The sequence below is a fragment of the Delphinus delphis genome, chromosome 5 (assembly GCF_949987515.2).
Source record: "Delphinus delphis chromosome 5, mDelDel1.2, whole genome shotgun sequence".
Taxonomy (NCBI): domain Eukaryota; kingdom Metazoa; phylum Chordata; class Mammalia; order Artiodactyla; family Delphinidae; genus Delphinus; species Delphinus delphis.
The window spans coordinates 12,263,459-12,286,838 of record NC_082687.1 but is presented as its reverse complement, the minus strand read 5'-3'; the positions used below and the strand labels follow the sequence as shown (position 1 = coordinate 12,286,838).

General features: G+C 36.2%; 1 protein-coding gene across 2 annotated transcripts in view; it reads right to left on the bottom strand.

Moving 5' to 3' along the window:
* Positions 1 to 23,380, bottom strand: part of GRID2 (glutamate ionotropic receptor delta type subunit 2) — a 1,342,883-nt gene that overhangs the window by 605,660 nt on the left and 713,843 nt on the right. For both annotated transcript variants that reach the window (XM_060011605.1, XM_060011606.1), the window contains one exon: positions 22,479 to 22,684. In XM_060011605.1, the coding sequence (XP_059867588.1) occupies positions 22,479 to 22,684 (206 nt within the window). The remainder of the gene's footprint in view (positions 1 to 22,478; positions 22,685 to 23,380) is intronic.

Genomic DNA, 23,380 nt, shown 5'->3' with positions numbered 1-23,380 from the left:
TATATGTGACACCAATAAATTTAGAACTAAAGTAACAAGCCAGCAAGAGAAACTGAGGGTTAACATATATCTTAAGAAGGGTGATGACAATGGTGATGGAGAGAAGAAGAGAGCTCGGAAAACAGCAAAGTCTGTGAGGTGTGAGGGGAAGGTGACTCCCAGTTGTCTGGCTTAGATAACTGAATGAGTAGAGTGTAATTAATTAACTGAGAAAGTAGATAGAATAGCATCCGAAGTGAAGATTCATGAGTCAATTTGACCATAACATGTCAGAGTAGCTTTCAGGTTAGGATATAAGAAGCAGTTTACTGCGTTAAATATTTTGGCTGGACATACTGTAATGTAGCAATATAGAGATTTGAAGAAGTATTACTGGTTCAATTAGAAGTAGCAAACATAAGTAATAGAGCATGAAGGGCATAATGTATCAATAAGAGTTCATTGGAAAGCAAATAAGACTAAGATGTATAAAAGTGTTATCCATTAAAGTTCAAGCATATCAAATCCAGAGAGAATCTTGAGTTGCAGTGAATAGGTTCACTTGAGATATTCTTAGAGGTACTGAAACCCTAATTTACCAAGTATTTGTGACACTGTACCAAGAGTCCACCAACATGAAAACCTATTATGGCTTAACAGTATTTTAAACTGTGGTTAATAATAATCATAAGCAAACACAGGGAAAAAAACAAGAATAGCACATATTCGAGTTTTTAGGTATCAGGCATTATTTTGTGTTTTACATAGATTTAATTCTTTATTCCTGTTAACAATTATAAGATGTTGGTAAGTATTATTATTAACTCCATTTTGCCTGTGAGGAAACTCAGGCTCGGACAGGCTCAAGGTCACACAGAAAATGTATGTAGAGCCCAGGAAGTCTGACTACAGCGCAATAAATAACATAGGGACTATTTTCGCAAAGTGTTCCTAATAGCAAAGAGGAACATTATAGAATATTGATACTTACTGGGTTACAAAAATAAATCACCTTCTTTGAAAGAAATTCCCCATTATCTTATTTCATTAGAGCATTTACTAATATCAAACCTTTTATTACCTTGTTTATATCTGCTATCATGCATTAGAAAATAAAATAAATCAAAGAATTAAGTCTGTCTCTCTTCTTTACTACTATAGTATCCTCAGTGCTGAGAATGATGTCAGGCACAACTTAGGGTGTGTGTGTGTGTGTGTGTGTGTGTGTGTGTGTGTGTGTGTGTGTGTGTATTCAGTGAGATGATTTGAAGTGGTTGTTCACTCATTTACTAGCCATGTGATTTTTGTGTTAGCAACCTAACCTCTCTGAGTTTAGATTCTTCTTCTATTAAAAGGGACCTTATAATAACTCTTCTTAATGGTTCCCTTTTTTTCCCCTCTATCTTACCTTTCTTGCAAGTCTTCATGGCCAGCACTGTTAATGTTTTTCCAATTTTGAGTTCATCCTACCTATTCCTCAAATATGTGCACGACTATTCATAAATATTCTACATCTAGGCATAATATTATTGAGTGTGTGGATTATGATATAAATGTGGTACAAAAACAAAACTCAAATGCCTTTATATGCTAGATTAAGAAGAAATTCTTGGTATACTTCATGTTCAATATCAGAAAGCTAATTTTATGTGAATTATAAAGTAGGTGAATGGCTTCAGAAAGCACTTATTTTTCTAATTATATTAAATTTGTGTTTTAATTTTTAAAATGTTACTCTTGAGGTAAATAAATATAAAATAGAATGACTCTTCAGTGGTCCCATATGTTTTGGTTTCATGATAAAATGTTATTAAAGATGATATAATTAAAACATCCACATGATATTTTTTGTCATAGAGATGAAACTCATTTGTCTCAAGTGTATTTCATAACTATTAGATAATATACAAAACAGAGCAAGATAGCCTAAATTGCATGTCTCACTGTCATCTCAAACCATATCCCAGCCTCATCTGTGCATCCATTTACTATTTCTTTGTCATCAAACCCTCTTTACTCTGTTTACTTGCTTCACTAAACAGGTGTGACATTATTTGTCACTTGCATGAATGATACTGACAGAGCAGTTCTATGGGTTCCTTCTGGGCCTAGAGGACAAAGTGTCTGTAGTATATGTGTGTCAGCTCAAGCAGCAGTCTTGTAAATTGGCAGTTTGCTTAATGTAAAATGCAAATTTCTCAAGGGCAAGGCATAATTCTGCATAGTAATGATCATAATGCCTATAAAAGTGTTTTCCAATAATTCGAAGGTTTATTTTATTTTGCATTTAGTTTTTGTTGCACCTTCCTCAAGGAGTTCAAGGGACAAATAAACTCAGGCTGGAGTTTTGCTATAGCCATCCGCCTCTAATGAACAAACTACAAAATGTCAGTTCCCTGTGGAAACTTTAGAAGGGCTAAGGGCGGCTCTGCCAAGTATCAGTGGCTATAGTGGCAACATTTATCAGCCACTTATAAATCTCATCGCTGAGAATTTCAAGTAATGGGTGTGTAGTCTGAGATTTTAAACAATTACACATTTCATTTTCTCTGCATGTATTTACATTCTTATATTAATTTTTTTCTGTGTTATCAGCCTTAGATTATAAACCATCCAGCAGAAGAGGACATATCGTCCTTCCTTTACTATTATCTATCTATCTATCTATCTATCTATTGTCTATCTACCTATCCTCATCTATCTACCTATCTATCTATTGTCTATCTATCCATCTATCTATCATCTATCTATCTATCTATCGTCTATCTATCTACCTATCTATCGTCATCTATCTATCTATCTAGCGTCTATCTACCATTTTTTAAAGACTTTATTATTTTGGTGATGTTATAAAAGCAGCTATTTTGCCTTTAAGATTCATACAGTATTCTATACCCTGGAAATCACTGGTCCTTTAACCTCCTTGAAGTCTTGGTCAGTTGATGGAAACAGCTTATAAATTTAATGAACTCTTATTCATTTAGTACTATAGTTGGTTATAGAAAAATAAAATATCTTTCAACAAGTAAATTTCCTCAAGCAGATTCTCCCAGTTTTTTTCCTTTAGAATTCCATTTGTCTTGCATTTATAATGGCATACAACTTTTATGCATGATCTATTCAAATAATTTATTCTTCTATGCATAAGATAAACAAGAATATTGCAATCAGTGTTTACACCATATGTTAAGATTTTTAAATGATTTGTTTCCATTGAAATTTTTTAACCTTAGGATTAAATGAAATAAATTGGCTGACATGACATTTTCTTCCCACTGATCTTCAGAACTGGTGTGACAATAGCTAACCTGTGAGCCTCTCTCTTTCTTTCTCCTCCCTCTCTTTTGGATGTATGTCCCTCAGAAGCTTGGACTACATTTTCAGTTGAAGAATAACAAGACTACTGTTGGAAAGTCCACTTTCTTACCACTAAGGCAAGGACTTACTCATAAACATCCAGAGGCTAGCATTCAGAGGGGAATAATGAAAACATTTGGAATTTTTAACAGTGCATAGTATAGCAATTACAAGCACAAAATGTGGAGGCAGGTTGCCTGGGTTATAACCCACAGCGTGACATTGGAAAGGTTATGTATCTTCTTGTACCTTGCCTTCTTCATCTGTAATATGGGGATAATAATAGTATCTATCCTATAGGGGTATTATGATGTTCAAAAGAACTTGTAATTGGTTTGAACAGTGGCACTGTTGAAAAATTGAACAGTGATTCAATTTTCACAAAATGGATAAAATGATTGAAATTTTAGCATACCATATGGTTTTAAAATGTACTGTTATAGATGCATTGTCATTTGACCCCCACTTAACAAGCATTTTGCTCTTGTTGATTGGACACTGATATGACAAAAAACAAGCATGACTTCCTTTTTTTTTTTGAAATTCACATCCTTAAAAATGATCAGATAACTACCGTTGGTTTACCACTGAAATCAAAACAAAACAAAATAGTTTCCTGATACTATTGTATGAAAACAAGACTAGGGCTTAGTTTATTTTCAAACTCAGATGGTATCTTTCAAAGTAAATGCTCCAGTCAAACAAACAATAGTTATATCTGCTCATACTGAGGAAAACTTTAGGACCAGTTGAGAGCCCTTATTAATTTTCAGTTGGAAAGCAGTTCATACAGTAGAGGAAAAACTCAGTCATAACAAGCATTTGCACAGTAATAAGGCATTACAAAATCCTAATTTGGATAAGATAATATTAAAAAGTAAAAAAAAATTATCTTGTATAGCAATCAAATGACACACCCTGATGCCGTCTCAATCATTTCTTAATCTTGGCTAACAACAACTGAAAACTACAAAAACAACAACAAAAAGAAGTAGCGCTCAATGGAGGACACACATTCAGTTGCTCTCTAATAAGTGTTTTCAAAACAGAACTTTGTAGTGGAAATATCTGAAAATGTCAGAGCTGATTGCAAACAAGCACCCCCCCCCCCCCCCGCACCTCACAGCAGGCTGAACCCCGAGCCTCGAGCTTCGTATTGTTCAGGAATATTAAAAGCAGTTGTTTTAAGACTTCACTGAACATTTTAATGTTTTGTTGAATCAAATCTGTTTGCAAATCATTATCTAACTAGGTCAAGTAAATACAAAAAGATAATTGTTTAAAATTGATGCAAACCACCAAAATACCTTCTTGGTTTATTAAAGTAAGTACATCACGTGAATATATGATTGCATGGTGAACTCCCCCACTCTAGACATTATTTTTTCTATCATAAAGATAAGAAAGCTGAATTACCTTTTATTTTCAGAGAGAAAGAGAGAGAACATTGTGAAACAATGTAAAGGGTAACTTAATAGACAAGTTTCAATATGCCAAACAGCAAGGGGCAACGGGGCATAGGTTTCTAACTTCATTTTAGAGCAAAGCAATAACACGGTGCTGCCTCTTAGTAGCCACTGGGCAGAATTTGTGAAGAAATCTCTGTTATCCAAATTCCTTCATTTTTTTTTTTTTTACGAAAAAGACATTCCTGATTGGGTATTATCATTATAAGCTACCCCAGGTTGCTAAAATTATCCAAATTTAATTTTCATTGGAATGCCTAAGTTTTGTAGTTTTGAATACCAGGGTAATGGTAAAAAAATAATGTTCATTGTGCTCACAAAACTAAGCATGGCATTATTGTGGAAACATCACATAAATTCAATAGAAATTCAAAGAGAAAAAACTCTAAATGTGATTTTGACATCTAGCAAGTTTTCTCAAAAGAGGCTTCAAGGGGTGATAGTCATTACCTTAGAAAATTCATCACCATCCAAGGTCAGGCCATTAGCACTGCAGACTCAGAAAGTGGCTATTAAGAGAACACTGGGCACTAGCCCATCACTCAGTCCAGAATCACATTAGAGAAATTCAGATTGTGATAGAAAGCCCTGATGTATTAATTTCCAGTGAGATTCATATCCCTTTCACACATATAGGAAGATGAGTAACACATTTTCTTTCTTTTTTAAATTGAGTTATAATTGACATAAAACTTTATATTGACTAACTCATTTTCTGAACAATGTATTCATCTGACCAACTTAGTCTTTCTCCACAGTAAGCCAATACAGAAGCCAATTAAAATCAGAAGATTGCTTGGAGAACCTTGGGGGAGTTTGATGATCCACATTTTCAATGGCTGCAGCCTAAGAAGTCTTGATATCTCCACCAAAACCCATTGCCTTTCCAATTACATTTATAGATGGAAGGTGCTTTTGCCTTGGGGAGGTTGGCTGGGAGATGTGTTAGGAGGCTAATGCATTAATCCTGCATTAGACGCTAATTAAAATATTATTTTACTCGCCTTAAAATGTCAGTAGATTGGCTTTACTTCTTATAGGCAAGTGAACCCAAGTTTGGTTTGGTAACAGTAACCACATAAATATATATACTTCAAAGGTTTTTTTTAATGCATAATGAAGTACTTACAAAACGAATACATGGCATCATTTGAATGTGTTTAAAAAAATGTACTCACACATCAGTGCATCATCCTGTGATATTTTGAAGTCATCACAGAAAACAGAATTCCATTTAAGTATTCATCTCAGTTTATAGCAATAGTGAAATAATTAAAAGACACAGCATATTCTTCCCAAAGTGCATTCTTAAAATATATAGCTCAAGTTTGATCTTAAGCAAATTATTTAATGGAGGTATTTATTTGATACAGAACATATTATGGGACTCATCTTTCCTACTTAAAAAGATACTAATAAGTTAACCAAAAGTAAAAGTAGACATTATGGAACTATACAAAACTATCCAATTCCTTCAACTCAAGGCTCAAAACCATTTCTGAGGAGCAAATGTTATCAAAATGATTGAAAAGGTCCTTGGGAAAAACCAAACCCATTCATCAGGAATAAAAAGATATCAGATAAAATAACACAGTAAGCTCTGCTATTTTAGTCTTTTCAAAATAGCTTCAAACCAAGACAATAAAGCCCAGAAATAGTGAGGAGGATAATGTGGACACATGAGAGAGAGAAACAGAGAGAGACAATATAACTGAGCCAAAGAAAGCCATGGGAAAGGTTGGTGGGATCCTTGCTTTCTCCCCAAGAAACGCAGATCTCTCAATGTCTCCTGGAAAGTCCAGGTTCAACCTGAAAAGGTGAGCAGCAAAACTGTCTGCTTAACTGAGAAGTGAACCATATGAAAAGAAGTTAATTAGCATTCAACTAATAGATCCCGCAGCTTGAGCACTCCCGATTGAGCACTTTTAAAATGTAAGCTCTCAACTCATTTAAATATGCGGAATTTGAGCGCTTTCACAGCACGCTGAGTACTGACTGAGCCATTCCTAAACACACTGAGCACTTGTCCATGTGAATTCTTAGCTAGATTTCCATACCCCCAAACCCTCCCTCTGCCTACATAGCTGCTAATCAAGTAGTGCCTTCCTGGTATGAAATTCCTTTGCCAATTAGAATTACGTTTTAGACTTTCCTCTTATATGTTTTGAGATAATTAAGAAATAATAATAATTAGTGAATATATGCTAGATTGAAGTTCCTTTCCTCTAAAGAGGTAGCAGTTGAGCCAGTTTCATCCCTCAAGGCCTCAAGTTAAATTTTGGAAATTAGTGTCCACGCTGAGAGCTGTGAGACTGTGTGCTCAAACTTAGCTGCAGACACCACAAAGGATTTTCAATTGTCTACTCCTCCAGGTGTTTACAATCGGCGAGGGAGTGAAGCAATCTGAGAATTCCCTAGCTCTTTACCATTGTGTTAAGGTTCTCATTCGGGCAGGCTCTCATCAATAAAAAAGAAACTGTTTTCATGATATGTAAGGCACGGTTTTTTTTCTGCTTTGCCTTTTCACAAATAAATGAAATAAAACAAACCATTAAGTATTTATTGAGCATCAACTACGTGTACGTGCTGTGTCAAATACTGATGAGAATGTGAAACGTATAATAGCCCCTGACCTCAAGGAGTTAACCATTTTACTGGGAGAAATTATGCAACATGCTGATCTATATTTTGATGTGGTAATTTCTCTCCTAAAATGTAACCTTTTTTTCTAATTTATCCTTTCCTTAGTCGTTATATTTTACCATTTTGTTGGGTATCAGTTTCCAGTCAATTTTGGGGTGGTCACAGTTAAGTTTAGAAGGAGGTGGTCATAAATAACTAAACAACAAGTGCCTGGAATCAGATACTGAATATAACAATACTGAGAAATGCCATTCTAGGAGGCCCTGTCCAAGCAAACAGCTGACCTTCCTAAATTGCAGCTCTCTAATGCTAGTTGCACACAGAGGAAACAGAATTAGAGGAACAGAATATGCTACCCCCAAATACACCACTTTGGCATAAGGATTATTCTGAACTGAAGGCAACTGAGGAACAGCAGATATAGGAAAAGCTCTAAAAACAGAACATAACTTTCCCTTTTGTAAAGTAAATTTACATTTATGAAGAAAATTTTCATTTGTAAAGGTGTCTCTCTCTCTCCTGTACCAGTGAAATGAAGATGACACTTAACAGCTCTTCTCAATGGACTAGACACTGACTTGAATCTGCAAAACTAACCTTACTAAACACTCCTTATGTACCATACTTTTTCTAGTCAGCTTCCCGTACTTGCCACCTCCCCTCTCAGCAGCCCCCAACCCCTTTTCCTTTGTCTAGCCTCTTCTCCACACTTTGTTAGATGGCATTTACATCCTAAAATTCTCCTTGAGTCACATCTCTGTATAAAAAGAGAGGGATGACTAAATCACAAGAGCCTTTTATCATTGGAGACGGTACCAATTTAAATCTGCATAACAAACCTTACCCTTGTTTACTGTACTTTTTCTGGTCACCTCTTATAACTTGCCTCCCCCATACCCTTCTTTCTTCATTTTAGGTGAAGATGGCATTTAAGCACAAGTTCTAGGCAATTCTTTGAGTTACTCGTTCCTGAATTTCTCCTATGTATATATGAGATATACATATTAATAAACTTCTGTTTGTTTGTTTTTCTTGTTAATCTGTTTTTCTTACAGGGCCCCAGCCAAGAACCTACAAGAATAGAAGGAAAAAAATTTTTTTCTTCCCCTAAAGTTTGTGACTAAGTCTGTTTTTGTTTTTTTTCCCTGTTGTTAATCTCTTTTATCAGTTTGATTCTTGGGACGTCAGGTGGGTAGAGGAAGAGATTGTTTTTTTTCCCCTTTGGAACAAAAAAAGGATTACTTATTCAGAGATGAGAACTGGCTGTCTCAAATCTTATATCCTACGCTAATTTTAAACCAGGCTAGTTCTCAACCTGGATAATTAAAACAACAATATTAAAAATAAAGGGGCTTCCCTGGTGGCGCAGTGGTTGGGAGTCCGCCTGCCGATGCAGGGGACGCGGGTTCATGCCCCGGTCCCGGAAGATCCCACATGCCACGGAGCGGCTGGGCCCGTAAGGCATGGCCGCTGAGCCTGCGCGTCCGGAGCCTGTGCTCTGCAACAGGAGAGGCCACAACAGTGAGAGGCCCGCGTACCGTAAAATAAATAAATACGTACATACATACATAAATATACCCATGTTTTACCAGCTATTTTAACCTCCCCCCAATTAAAAAAAAAGGGATTAGACTGAAATTTTGAATATTGTTTAATTTGATCTCTTCATAGAAATTCTAGTAATCCACTCACTCAGAAGTGATAAAAGATACACAGTCTAAGGAGGAGAGGGGTCATTGCTGAGGAGAAATACTTACTTTCAGTAATGTTTCAAGAAATTATTGGTTAGTTAGAATGTAGGGACTTGAAGATTGAATTCAACATGAGGCAAACACATATATATACATTTGGAAGGGGGAAAGAATGCAATTAGATAAGAAGGAAAATGTTTGGTTCATCCTGGTACATAGTACTTAGTTCTTATTTAAATCAGTTATAAGATGTCTAAAACCCTCAAAACCAAAATCAAATTTCATCTCAAAAATTTACCATTTATTTTGAGCTTGCTATATGCAATATATTAGCATACGATGTGAGATTTAAAGTTAAATAAATAAAAAAACTTAAACGCATGAAGTTTACAATCTAAAGAAGGAGAACAATAATAATGAGAATGCTGGTGAATGTTTTAAAAGATCCAAAATTCACAAAGATATGTGTCCCTTAAACAAAGCTTGGAAAAAACCTCGAAGTTAGTCTATAGGGAAATTTAAAGGGCTGCTTTTTGTTGTTGTTTATTTTTTTGTTTCTTCTGTTATCAGAATTCTATTTTTCAGAGTAAAATGAAGTGATTATTGTGTTGAGTGCATTTATATATTTATTTATTTATTTATTTATTTATTTATTTTGCGGTACGCGGGCCTCTCACTGTTGTGGCCTCTCCCGTTGCGGAGCACAGGCTCCGGACACGCACGCCCAGCAGCCATGGCTCACGGGCCCAGCCGCTCTGCGGCATGTGGGATCTTCCCCGACTGGGGCACAAACCCGTGTCCCCTGCATCGGCAGGCGGACTCTCAACCACTGCGCCACCAGGGAAGCCCGAGTGCATTTATATTTTAAGGAGCAATTTTGTCTTGTACTGGGGTCCCCAGCATGGCTTAGCTTCAGCCATCTTAGTTCTCATTTTATGTCTGAAAGGCTGGCAAGGTGGGAACACAGTGGTCTATTTGCTTAAGCTGCTTAATTATAAGGGAAGACACCTGGACATTTAGGGGCTGACAGCTAGATGCCCTAGTTAGATTCTCTCGTTCTCTGGGGGATATGGTCCAACCTCCAACCTCAATGGACAGTAAAATGGAGCACCCGGATTTGGTGTTTCTAGCCCTTAGGTCTAATTTCAGGTATTACTCTGAGAGATATTCTGCTATGGTCCATGTGTCTGAGTGCTAAACACCACAGAGGAAGGAGATGTAATAAAAATAGATAAAATAAATACGAGGTCACCACAGTTTTTACTAAGAGAACAGAATATACTACCACTCTTGACTCAACTGAGAGCTCAGTCCTCGGGGGAGTAAGGTTTAGTGTGGGATCCTGCTGTTGGGCTGAAGGAGATATTTTGCTGTGGCAAGACCTTGGACAATGATGCTAGCAAAAGCCTAGTGTGACAGTGATTTGTGAATTTTCCTGGTAGTAGCATTAGTCTATAACCGAGCAGGACCCTAGGAGGCCTTCCCAGAACAGACGTCCACCCATGTCCTCTGCTTGCCTTTTGTTTGTAGAAAACTTTAGTCAAAGAAGAAATTTAATCAGAGAAGTGAGATAAAAGCAGAAAGAAAGAAAAACAGTCAAGCAAGACAAAATAATAATACTTTAGCCATTAAACAAAGTCAAGGACCTTTAGTTCTTCCTCAAGGACTATAGATGATATTTTGAGCAATGTCCTTTGAGCTGTTCTGCAGATACTGAAGCTCCCACCAGGTGGAAGAAGTTAACTATATGCTTCCCACAAGCACAGAGACCCCAGACTGGCTGGAACCAGAAGGTCAATGATGCTGGCTTCCCCCCCGATTACCTCACCACCAACCAATCAGAAGACTGTCCACGAGCTGATCATGCCCTGCTCCTTGAACACTGTAAGACTCCTCACTACGGCCTCGAGGGCGGGACATACAGTCTTGAGGGCATCAGCCCGCTGTGGCCCCCTTTGCCTGGCAAAGCAATAAAGCTATTTCTTTCTACTTCACCCAAAACTCTGTCTCTGAGATTTAATCTGGCACTGGTATACAGAGGCTGAATTTCAGCAACAAGTCTCCAACTTACATTTTGAGCAACTGGGTCATCAACATACACACCTTGATACCAGAAACTTGTGGAAAGGTGAGAGGAAATGGTGAGTTCTGAGAGACCCTGGGATCTTGCACTATCAGTTTAGAGGGAACCAGTGTTCCAATAGTTTAACTGGTGGGGATTGCAGGAAAATAACTTTTATTATTTTCAACAACTAATGTGCCTCAGGCAGGTGGGCCAAGAAACATGTTACAGTTTGAAATGCAATTAGGTATATGGATTAATTACTAAAATTCTCGGCTACTTACACTGGAAAATTATTTATATTGTTAGGGAACGTCTGTTAACAAATTTCTATATTCTCCTAATGGCTATTATTCTGAATTTCAGACAAATGTTTTTTAGATTTATATTTAATATAAACTCAAGGTCTGGTCAACAAAACTTTCTGTGATGATGGAAATACTCTATATATGCTCTGTCCAATGTTTTCTGGGAGTCTGATAGAAATATAAAATCTCAGGCTCATACCCACAGAATCAGAATTTTCATTCTAACAAAAGTCTCCAGGAGGCTAGTGTGCACATTAAAGCTTGAGAAGCAGTAGTCAACAGCAGTTCTCTACTTTCACAGACTTTTGTGCGCCAGTTACCCAAGGAGGTTTTTAAAAACACCAGTGACTGCACTCCACCGCAGAAGTTATGATTTAGGGTTCTGGGATGGGATCTAGGTAAAGGTATTTTTGAAATTCCCCATAGGCAGATCCATATATCCATAGATATAAAAGTTGCATGCATTTAACATTGAATATGGATGGACAAATAGCTCTTCAGAAATACGCATGTTTTTAACCAGCCACAGTACTTCACAATCTAAAAATATAATTAACATCATTTATATAAAAGTGCACAATTGTATGTTTAGTGCTGGTCATTGATCACATATGTCTTAGTCAATGGCAATTCTGGTACTTACAAGATGGAACTATTATTGAGAATTGTAGAGATAGGCCCAGGCCCAGTACTTCTCAAATTTTATTTGGGCTTAGGACGGTAAGAGTAACTTTTTATCAATTTAAGCACTTTCATGAAAAACAATTTATTTTCAGGGAGTCAAGTGAACCTGAGTTCAAGGAGTCGGTGGATCTGGAATTTAGTGAAATATCCAAAAATTTCATCTTATTTTTAAACGCATATATACATTTTCAAAATGCTAGGATGATGGGTTTATTTTATGGTCTTTGTTTTCAAACCAATTTATCTTGAAATAGAGCAACCTTCATAGAATAGGGGCTAGAGAATTTAGAAATACTCTAAGGTTTACAATTCTAAAAACAGTTATAGAGATGTAAAACATGCACTTTACTCATCAAAATCTGTGTCTCTGGAAATTGTGATTTCATTTGTACTGAAAGTTTGTGGGGTTTTTGTTTGTAGCTATAGGGAGCTCAGGTCAGATGCACCAAGAAGGGGTTTGGATCATGCTGAAAATTTGTTCCAGGACTCTCAGCAAAGGCCAATCTGTATTTTTATGAAATATAGTCAGGTCCATGCCCCTTTCTGGACCCCATGTTTCCCAGCCTTCTAATCCTGACCCCTTTTAGCGCTGCTTGATGAAATTTGGCAATGGGTAGTCATTATTGCCATCTGTTTCCTCCACAAGTCCCATATGAGGTTGACCACCTGAACCTCTTAGATTAAATCAGCATTACTCTTTTGTTCTGAAAGTTCACATTCAGCATATCTAGTGGTCTTGTCATATCAGTAATTAAATACTATCTTGTGAGTCACTGGAGTTCTAACAATTCCTTTCATTCCAAAAATTCCTTTACATGATAATGATAATACATTTCTGCAACCTATATATTTGAATATGTATTCAATGATTATTAAATATATATATATTATTCAATATATGTATTATATCTATCATAAGCACACACAGTAAAACTAAATCTAGTTAGTCCAAATATCCTGTCTATGCTTGACCCAAGACAACCTTAACATTCTCCTCAGCTTCACTAAGCTTTAAACACTTTTCTTTCTGACTCTAGGCCTTTGAGCTCCCTTTTCTTAGAGCATTTACTTTAGAACATTTGCAATTGTAAATTCTTTCTCTGCTCCCTTAAGATGTCAATCTTCTTCCAGCCTCTAGTTAGTTTTACAACCCAAGAATGTCTTTCTCAAGGACCTGGGAGCCATCCCTTTGAGATATAATGATCAAGGAAGATAGAGTCTCTATCTCCAGATCTCTGTGGTTTCCAGATCTCTGGTTTCCAGATCTCTGTGGTTAGGTAGGAGTGTTTGGTAAAGACCAATTACGGAACACAGATGGCCTAATCACATTGACCGAACTCCCCATCTTGTCCTCCAGTACTCTTCCCTAGCTCACCCCAGTGCAAAATCTCTTTAAAAATGATTTAATGGGAGTTAGGCATACCAATTACTTCTTTGTCATAAACAAAAATAGGATGATTTTTTTCACATGTATTGTGTGCCTGGAGAGGTAATATAGCATAGCCCACTCCTTAAGAATGGTCTAGACCTGGCTTTGCTCTTCCTTGCTGTGTGACCTGGGGCTACTTTCACAATCTCTTTTGTATCTCATTTTCCTTTTTTTGTAAAATGAAGCCAAACACTTGCATCTACCTGTTACATTTGGTATGAGGATTAAATGTGTTAATATGTAAAACATGCTTAGAGCAGTGTCCGGCACATAAGAAAAACTCAATAAATGTTAATTACTGCTGATGGCAACTACTTTACAATGTTCAGAACAAACTCGGATTTCTTGCCTCCAATTAGTTATGCCTTATCGTTTATGTATACAATTAATTGCTTTTTTGTGTTTTCATTTATCCTGTGCTAAAAATTTCGGGCAAACTGATTTGCCTCTCTGATGGCATGTCCAAAGACTATAATATAAACTTACCAGTTGAAGACTAGAGAGGTATTACTTGAAAACCAATTATACTCTTCCCCAAAAGGAATTAATGATGAACACTATTAGAAAACAGTAAAAATGTAAAAAATGATGACTAAGTTAACAGAAAATAAAATGCAAATAATCTACTTAATCTAGATGGACAAATGACTATATGTCATTCCTTTAATTTTTTATCTGTAGAATGAAGAAACTATTATACCCATCTCAATGGATTTTTTGAGGATTATACAAGATAACATATAGAGTGATCAGCACAGTGTCAGACACCTGAAAAGAGTCCAGTAAATGCTGACTAGCTATTATTAGGGGAAAAGTAAAAAGTAGGTGTCATCTGCCAGCAATAAAAATTCCATGAGAACAAAATTTAGTTTTCCAACACTGAATAGTTCTATATCAGTGATTGTCAACCAGGGATGATTTTAATGCCCCCATCTACTCTTACTCTGTTTATTTGCTAACAGCCCCTTCATTATTTCCTTACAACCTTTTTTATTCCTCACACGACTTTAATAAAAATGTTTTTTCAAAGTTCACCAATGATCATCACATTGACAAATACGATAGCTTTTCCTTAGGACTACTGGGTTCCATTCTTTCATTTCCACCAAACACAGGCATGTCTCAATCTAGATGTTCCAGAATAACATCAAATTTATGACTGAAATTTTATTTATTGTATTATCTCAAAACCTGTTCATTTTCTTATGTTTCTGATTTCATAACATTAACATCATTGAAACTCAGACTTGAAACAGGATCCATCTCTGTTCCCGTATCTCAACCTCATTTCACACACCTAATCAATTCCCAAGTCTATTAACATCATTTGCATTTTCTTCTTTATCCTGCTTTACAAACTTTCTACTAGATGTGAACATTGTTCTACACATTGTATGTACATTACACCAAATATAGCCTTCAAAATAACTCTGTGATTCAGGAATTACTCCGTTTTATAGGTGAGGAAAATAAAGCTAAATGATTTTAAGTGGCTTGGCCAGGGATACACAGCTAGTTAAGCAAAAACTGAATCCAAATTCCATGTTCATGCTGCCTTTGTAGCCTGCCCCCTTCTTTAGGTGTGACATTCAAAAGTTTTCACTTACCAGTCTAGTACAACCTTACTTCCCGATTTTGCATCCTAAAATTCTACTTCCTTTAGCCCATGTCCCCTGTCCCATTCAGCTCCTTTTAATTTTCCTTCTCAGTATCTTTATGCATGCTTTTCTTCATCATGGAAGGATGCCTGTCTACCAAATTGCCTTAAATCCAAATCCTAAATATAGGTTTCAAGTATTGACTTAGATGTTGCCGCATCAAGTAATATACATATTTAAAGTATTTCATATTTGAAATTAATGGACCCATATGTTCATATAACTTTAGTGTTGTGTTGGGTGGACACACATAAGTTTAATATTTGAATCCTCTTATGCTACAGTTTTGTGTATTCTATTAAAAATAGAGTTTGCTAGAATCTTAATTTTCTCTACCTGAACAGTTTATTTCCCTCCTATTTATCTGTATTAAAGTGAGAAAAAGTCTGAATAGAATTGTAACTTAGGGGTACCTGCTTACTTTTCAACAAAGCTTCATAGGGTGGCTACACCTTCAAATCTGATCCTGTGCAAATCTAAAATACTGATTTTGTCAGTAAGCACTTAAGGAATTGACTAAGTTCTGGGAAACTGATTCACACTAACCCAGGTTGGCAAATAGATTTAGACTCCAGTGCTAACTAAGATCCATTTGCCATGGCTGCCCAGAACAGCAGGGCAGAGTGCAGTGATCTATGTTTTGGTCTGGAAATGGAAAATAATGGTACTTGTAACATGTATTGCCGCAATATTTTGCCATTTATATACTACGCAAATTGACTAAAAACCGGCATATTGATTAAATTGCTAATTTATTTGTTTGCCACAAACATATCTCTCTAGTGATTAAATTCAGGGGCTCACCATTCTCCTAGCTTCCAAAGGTGATGTTGAGAAAGGGAACAGAAACAAGGAGGCGCATAATTTTGAAATTATTTCACTCAGACCACAGTACGGCATGGTAAATTGTGCCTGGCATACTATAGAGAATACTTTTATATGTTGGCAAGTCCTTGCCTTCTAGGTCTCATGTCTTTCTTTTCTAAGCAATAATAGACAAACACTGCCAAATTCTAATCCTCAAATTTATCATTAGGTCTATTTTAACTAATCTCTTTGTTTTCGTTTTGTCCATATTACTTTATGGAGAGAAAACTCAATATAAATTTAATCACTCTTGGATTCAGTCACATTCCAGACATGCTTTGATAAGACTATAGTAAATTACGGAAAGAATTTCTTGAAGTAGCTAAGACTTCTCAGTACCTGATAACAAAAGAAATTTTGTTTTATTTTTAGGTCTGTGTAATCTTATACATTATCTACAAACTTCATTTGATTAAGTTTTGGATAGCAACTTTGTTTTCTTTATTTTCAATTCCATTTGGGAGTTGAGAAGAGTAACTTTCCTGTTTATTTTCTTGTGGTTTTATTATTTTGTACATTCTATGTTTACAACATTCCCCTTATTAATCTGTCTGTTCCTTTGAGGCTAGACCCATATATCTTTCATGATTGTATTCCTAGCAACATTAGCCACATTGTCTTGCACAGAATAGCTTTAAACATATCGTCTGAATGAATGAATAAATGAATACTGGATTAGAGAAGAATTTCAATTCCCTTGTCTTGAAGGTTGAAGCAACTGTGATTTTAGATTTCAAATATGAGTACAACCTTCACTTATGTTCAGGTTATTTCCTTGTTTAACTTCATTTAAATAAATAGAATAGAATGAAAATGTTGAACCCATCAAAAACCTGATAGAAAAGAAAAACTAGCAAATTAGACATTTCAAAGGCAAAAACTGTTAAACGACCTATAGATTATTAGGAGAAATTAGTAGCAAACTGTTCACCAATATCAATACCCAAGTCAGGGGTCACTGGAAAGAGGTGAGTTGGATCTGAGTATACACAGTATGCTTCTATTCACATAAAGTTTAATATGAATCAGAACTAGTTTATTGTGTTAGAAGTCAAGATAATGGCTATACCTTCAAGGAGGTTACAACTGGGTGTTGCCTGGAAGGGGACTCTGGGAATGCTAGTTATGTTCTGACTCTTGATCTGGAAGCATGGAAATTTGTTGCGTTGTACAGTTATGTGCATTATAATTATGTACATTCCATTTCAATAAAAAGTGTACTTTAAAATGCATATCAATCATCTATGAACACAGTATTATTAGAGAGACTTTCATGCAATGAATATATTTTGGAAAAAATTATAGTCATATGTTCCTTTGTCTAGTATTATTACATTATCCTCATCTTAAAAACTGTACATTGCAGGGCTTCCCTGGTGGCGCAGTGGTTGAGAGTCCACCTGCTGATGCAGGGGACGCGGGTTCGTGCCCCGGTCCGGGAAGATCCCACATGCCGTGGAGCGGCGGAGCCTGTGCTCCGCAACGGGAAAGGCCACAACAGTGAGAGGCCCGCGTACCGCAAAAACAAACAAACAAACAAAAACAACAGTACATTGCATAATGTCTCCAAATAATTTCTTTTATTTTGGTAAAAATTGGGTTATTTGGATAGATACTTGATAACTATCATAGTAATTTGAATATTCAAGGCTCTCTTTTGATGACTAGGAACCTTTCTATATCCCTTGAGACAAGATAACTTCACTTGTTTTCTAAACCTTCCTAAAGGCTTATTTCTGGTAAGCTGCTTACATATTTGAAGTAAGTAACTCTGCCTTTTTGTTGTTTGACAGGATCAGAGTTCTCTGGGATATAGCACAATGGAATGAAAGCTATTTCATAAAGTATGTTTTAAGGAACAAAAGATAATACCCTTTTCTTATTGCAGAATAAAAGGATTTCATGTAACAGTAGGGTTCCTTTCTGAAAATTTGAAAAAATGTAAATAGGCAATAATATTTATTATCATATAAGTAATAAAACTTCCCATTTTCAAAGAATTGATTTTTCTTATCAAACTGGAAAACTAAAAGTTAAGACCCAAAAGTTCTAATGCATGTAGCCTTTCTGGAAATGGTTTAACTGACATAGCATCCAATGCAACATTTTCCTATACAAAAGATATTGTTTTCCAAAATATCATCCTAATCCATATTTAAATCAAACCATGTGAGCACTCTTTTTTCACCGTATTCATTTCAAGGACACTTATGGGTACACTGTGATAACAATTTTCCACCGATATCACAGCAGGTTGATTTACTCAGCTGCACATAACTGCAGTATTTTTCTTAAAGCTTTGAAATCTTGAATGAGGGGTGGAGAACTAACTGTAGACATGTAATATATTAAATTTCTAAGACTTGAAAGGGAGCATAATTAACTCAATGCCACATAATTGCTCCAGGGACAGAAAAAAAGAGGCAAACAGAATTGATATGCCCCTTTTTTCCCCTTAGCAATTAAATAACAATGCTAAGTGAGCAATTTCTTTTTTAAGACTCATTCTTTTGACTTAATATTTCCCTCGAATATTTTAAAAACTTTCCATGCCAACTTATAAAATGTAGGAAGCAGTGAAGCTGGGAATTTTGCTATTCCCTCTCTTTGAGCAGAATTTCTCCCTTCCTCCTCTCCCTCTCTTCGGTGCTTACAGAACCTGTCTCTTTGACCTCATCATAATCTTTAGTTCCTCTCTCTTTCCCATTATCCCAATCCATCAGTTCTTTTCTAGCTTCATTTGCCTTTCTATCCATCATGTAATCCACTGTAAGTCATTTCTATATCTCTTAGGACCTGACAATCACGTACCCCTTTGACCGGCTGCCAACTTACTTTATCAGTTTCAAACTTTGAGTGTCCTCTACCGCCCACTATCAGCACTAGCTGCAAAGATATTGAATGTGGCTGGAGGAAGTTAGGGAATAATACTGATTAGAGCTAGGGAGGCTTTTAATTTTCTCAATTGTAAATTTGGAATTCAGACAAAATGTTATATGTTGTACTTTCCAAATCTAAAATGTCATGGTTCGATATATTATTTCTTCAAAACTATAACAATCATTCTTTAAAGTATCTTTTGTCTGTTAATCTCTAAAAATCTGAAAGAACATCCTGGAACTTCCAACTGAAAAAAGTCAAACGGGATTATCTCCAAAACCCCAATACAATATAAAGGAATGAACAGATATATAAACCAACGACCATGAGGAAAAAGGGACAGAAGCCATCAGAAAAGTGTTTTTAAATAAATTACTGAGGGACTTCCCTGGCAGTCCAGTGGTTAAGACTTTGCCTTCCAATGCAGGGGTGCAGGTTCAAGCCCTGGTCGGGGAGCTAAGATGTATATGTATATGTACATGTAGATGTACATGTATATGTGTAGGTGTATACCTGGAATGCCACACAAGACACATTGCCTCCTGAGAAGAAAATCAGGTGCTTAAGGAACAATAACAGGAGGTTATCCTTCTGAACCTTCTAAATCTTGAATCATGTGAATGCATAGTGTATTCTAAATACCAATTAAATTTTAAACATTAGGGCTTCCCTGGTGGCGCAGTGGTTGAGAGTCCGCCTGCCAATGCAGGGGACACGGGTTCGTGCCCCGGTCCAGGAAGATCCCACATGCCGTGGGATGTGGCAGCTGGGCCCGTGAGCCACAACTACTGAATCTGCACGTCTGGAGCCTATGCTCCACAACGGGAGAGGCCACAACAGTGAGAGGCCCGTTCACCACCATGAAGAGTGGCCCCCGCTTGCCGCAACTAGAGAAAGCCCTTGCACAGAAATGAAGACCCAACACAGCCCAAAATAAATAAATAAATAGATAAATAATAAAAATAAAGGAATTCTCTTTAAAAAAAAAAAAAGACAAGACCTAAAAAAAAAAAAGTAATTATTTTTGAATAGAATAACTGGAGGGAGAAATAGGTGGACCAAGGGACTCTTGCTTTTCATTATAAAACCCTCGGTTGTATTTGATTTTTAAAACTATGTCCATCTCTCTCTCACACACACACATGTGCACACACAGTGAATTTTTATTTGCCTATCATTGTCTGCCTAATACAGTCTTATTCATTTTTCATGATTCTGGTAAAGCAAACTTTCTGTGAAAGTTTTCCTGACGCCAGCCAAACTCCTGCAGAGTTAGTCAGTTCTCCTATGGGATTCCAGAGCGTCATCTGCCTGTCATTATTATACTATTTTTCTTTCATATTTTATTATTTAGTTACATGCTTGCCTCCTCCACTAAACTAAGTGATCCTCTAAGTCAGGAACTATTCCACGTCTCCAGACCTCCGGTGCTGTCTGTCTTTTGGATTTGCTGCTGCTTGCCTTTGAATGAACTGCATCTAGGACTTAAGGAGTCAGCCTATTCTCTAAGTGGGGAAATGTTCCTAGAACTCATGGGAGAGCAGAAGCAAGCTGGGAAGTATTTGAGAACAGCTAATGGAGCAACAGGAACCACTACACAGGTCAGAGAAGAGCATAGCCAGCTTAGGATAGGGAAGGCAGGTGGGTTCACATTCTTTCTGTCATTCCTCCTGGCCGCTTGAGACCATAAAATAAACTTAGTCCACAGTTTAAAGACAGAAAATCAGAAAGACAAAGTGAATGGGGGGAAAAATGGTGGCTTGGTAGAGGAAGGGAGATAAGTCTCTCAGGAAAATCACAAAGATAGATTTATGTGTTTGAGAACAAAGTGGAAGCAGTAGATTGTTACAAGTATCAAAGTTCAGAGTCAAGGATGGGGGCCACAGCATGTGCTATGTGTCAGGTATACACTATGCGCTAGAAAAAATGATCCAGAAGTTACCGTTTCTTAAACATCTACTAGGTGCTAGTCCCCCAGCCACCCCTTTAAGGCTTTTTATATCTCATTATTCTGTGTTACAAATATAATAAGCTGAAATCAATAATTATTCCCATTTTACGGGTGACAAAATGGAGGCTCAAAAATGTTAAGTAATTGGCTGACATCATGTGATCAGAAAGTGGCTGAGATGGACTTGTACTTGTCTGTTAAATACCATTTATTTTGTGAATTCCTACTCATGATACTAAGTCTGGTTCAAATGTGCCTTCTCAATGAAGCCTTCTCTGATCTTTCCAACCAAAAATGACTAGAGATGCTTCAACTTTATTTCTTGTAATTTTAAGATTCCAACGTATATTACATTTCTTTGTATATTTGCCTTCAATCTTCCAGCAGATTTTGTGTTTCTTGAAGGAAAGAACAAGCCCCTGTAGCATTGAAAATATTCTTTCTATTGTGGAAAAATCCAGTGGTTCAATGAGATTCTCTGAGTTATTTGCTGGACTTAGAAAGGTCAAAGTTCTATATTTGTCCCTAAACTGCATAACAAAGTTTTCAATTAAAATTTTAAAAATGTATCATTGATATTTTCCAAAGTTTTATTCTTATTAGTGATTTATATTCTGCTTCAATGTCCCTGATACCAATTATATTACAGAGTGTCAAAGAATTTTTAACACATTCCTAATTTGGAAGCTTTACAGCAGTACTTTGCAAGCTAAAGAAAGCATAATGGAGAGGTGAAGAAAAAAGTATTAGTGAAATAAAGTCATGAAAAATTTTAAAACTAATAATAAAACCCATGTGAAAGTATGTAATGTCATGGTCAGTTCTAGCACTACATAAAATTAAAAATTTGAAGTAAGGCAAACTTACTTAACAATATTCTTTTGTAAGGCAGCACCAAAGATTTTAGAATATAGAGATTAAAAAGTCTTAATTGTATTTTCACAAAGTTTCAGAGCTTCTGGCCAAATGAACAGATACAATTAAAATTTTGAGGGTCCAGCATCATAAAATGTACAGTGGTCACCACTTTGCAGAGTTTCAGACAATTTTAATTATTTTTCTTGGTACAGAGTTCACAGAGCAGAAGTAAATATGCTATATGTTTTTGTAAAAGGAATCATGTTTAGGCAACAATAGCTTAATTGAAGTAAATCTTTTCTCAGAAGTAAAATTTTAACTTGCATAAAAGTTTTAAGTACTAGTTAGACAACTTGTTAAATCCACTCAGGTAAACAGCACTTTTAAATCCCCATAAGATTTCTTAAAATCATCCTGGCTATGTGCCTAAATACATATAAATACAAAGCATTCTTAGCAATTAACTGGACCGTACGGGGTAAATGTGATGAGCAAGGAATTCACTGTGCTACCTCAATTAGTGCTAATGAGAGTTGTGTAGTTAATTCCCTCACGCTGCTCTTAATTTTCATCTCCTCTGTGGAGTCTACTCCAAAACATTTAAATTTTACACCCTATTCCCAGCCCATGACAATTTTTACTTACCTCAGTAATGAAGGCTTTGGCTGTGGCAGGATTCATAACAAGGATGGCTCGCCTAAGAGTGTCTCGATAGCGATTCAATTCCTCTATTCTCATGGTATCAAAGAGAGTGGTGATCATTTTATTGATGTTGTTTTCTACCTTCTGAAGTGCAACATCCATCCCCTGCTGAGACACTTTGTCCAAAAACTCCTGTATTCCACGGATATCTAGGAACATCAAAAGCCCATCAAAATGTGAATTACAGCACAGAAGGGAGAGAAAAGCTATTTCACTTACATCATAATAGTTTATTGTTCTACATTGTAGGCTGTTTAAACTTCTAATTGAGGAGCTGATGGAACTCTCAAATATGTTTAAGGTTGAGAAAAGACGATTTAAGGTGTTTATGCGAAAAATGTAGGGATTGTTATTTTTTAAATTAATTTTTCTCCACTGAGCATTTTAAATTATCTCACCTCTGGAAGATGCTAGAACAGAGTAGAGGGAAGTGATGGGGAAGATCCTCACTTCCCTAAAGCAAATGTGAGATAAGAAAGTACATTCCTTATTTTTCCTCAGTATTAAAGAGTGATATTAACCTCAGGCAAAACATGAATGTCGTTATGGCTGATGAATCTGAATCAAGATTACTACCATTTCTTAAAATAGGCAACGATATCACTAAACTTGACATTTTCAATCTTACTTGAAAGATGGTTTTGAGAGGTTATTTTCAAAGGGTCTCAGGTCACTTAGACCACAAATAAAACAGCTACATTTTTGCCTGTTTTATGAGTACTATCTCCTTAGCTCAAATCTGGCCAACTTGGTAGAGATTAGTTTTTTTCCAGGAGTATGGGAATGTACTTTGCGTGTAAAACATAAATTTTAACAAAATATTCACACACTCATTCCAAAATAAA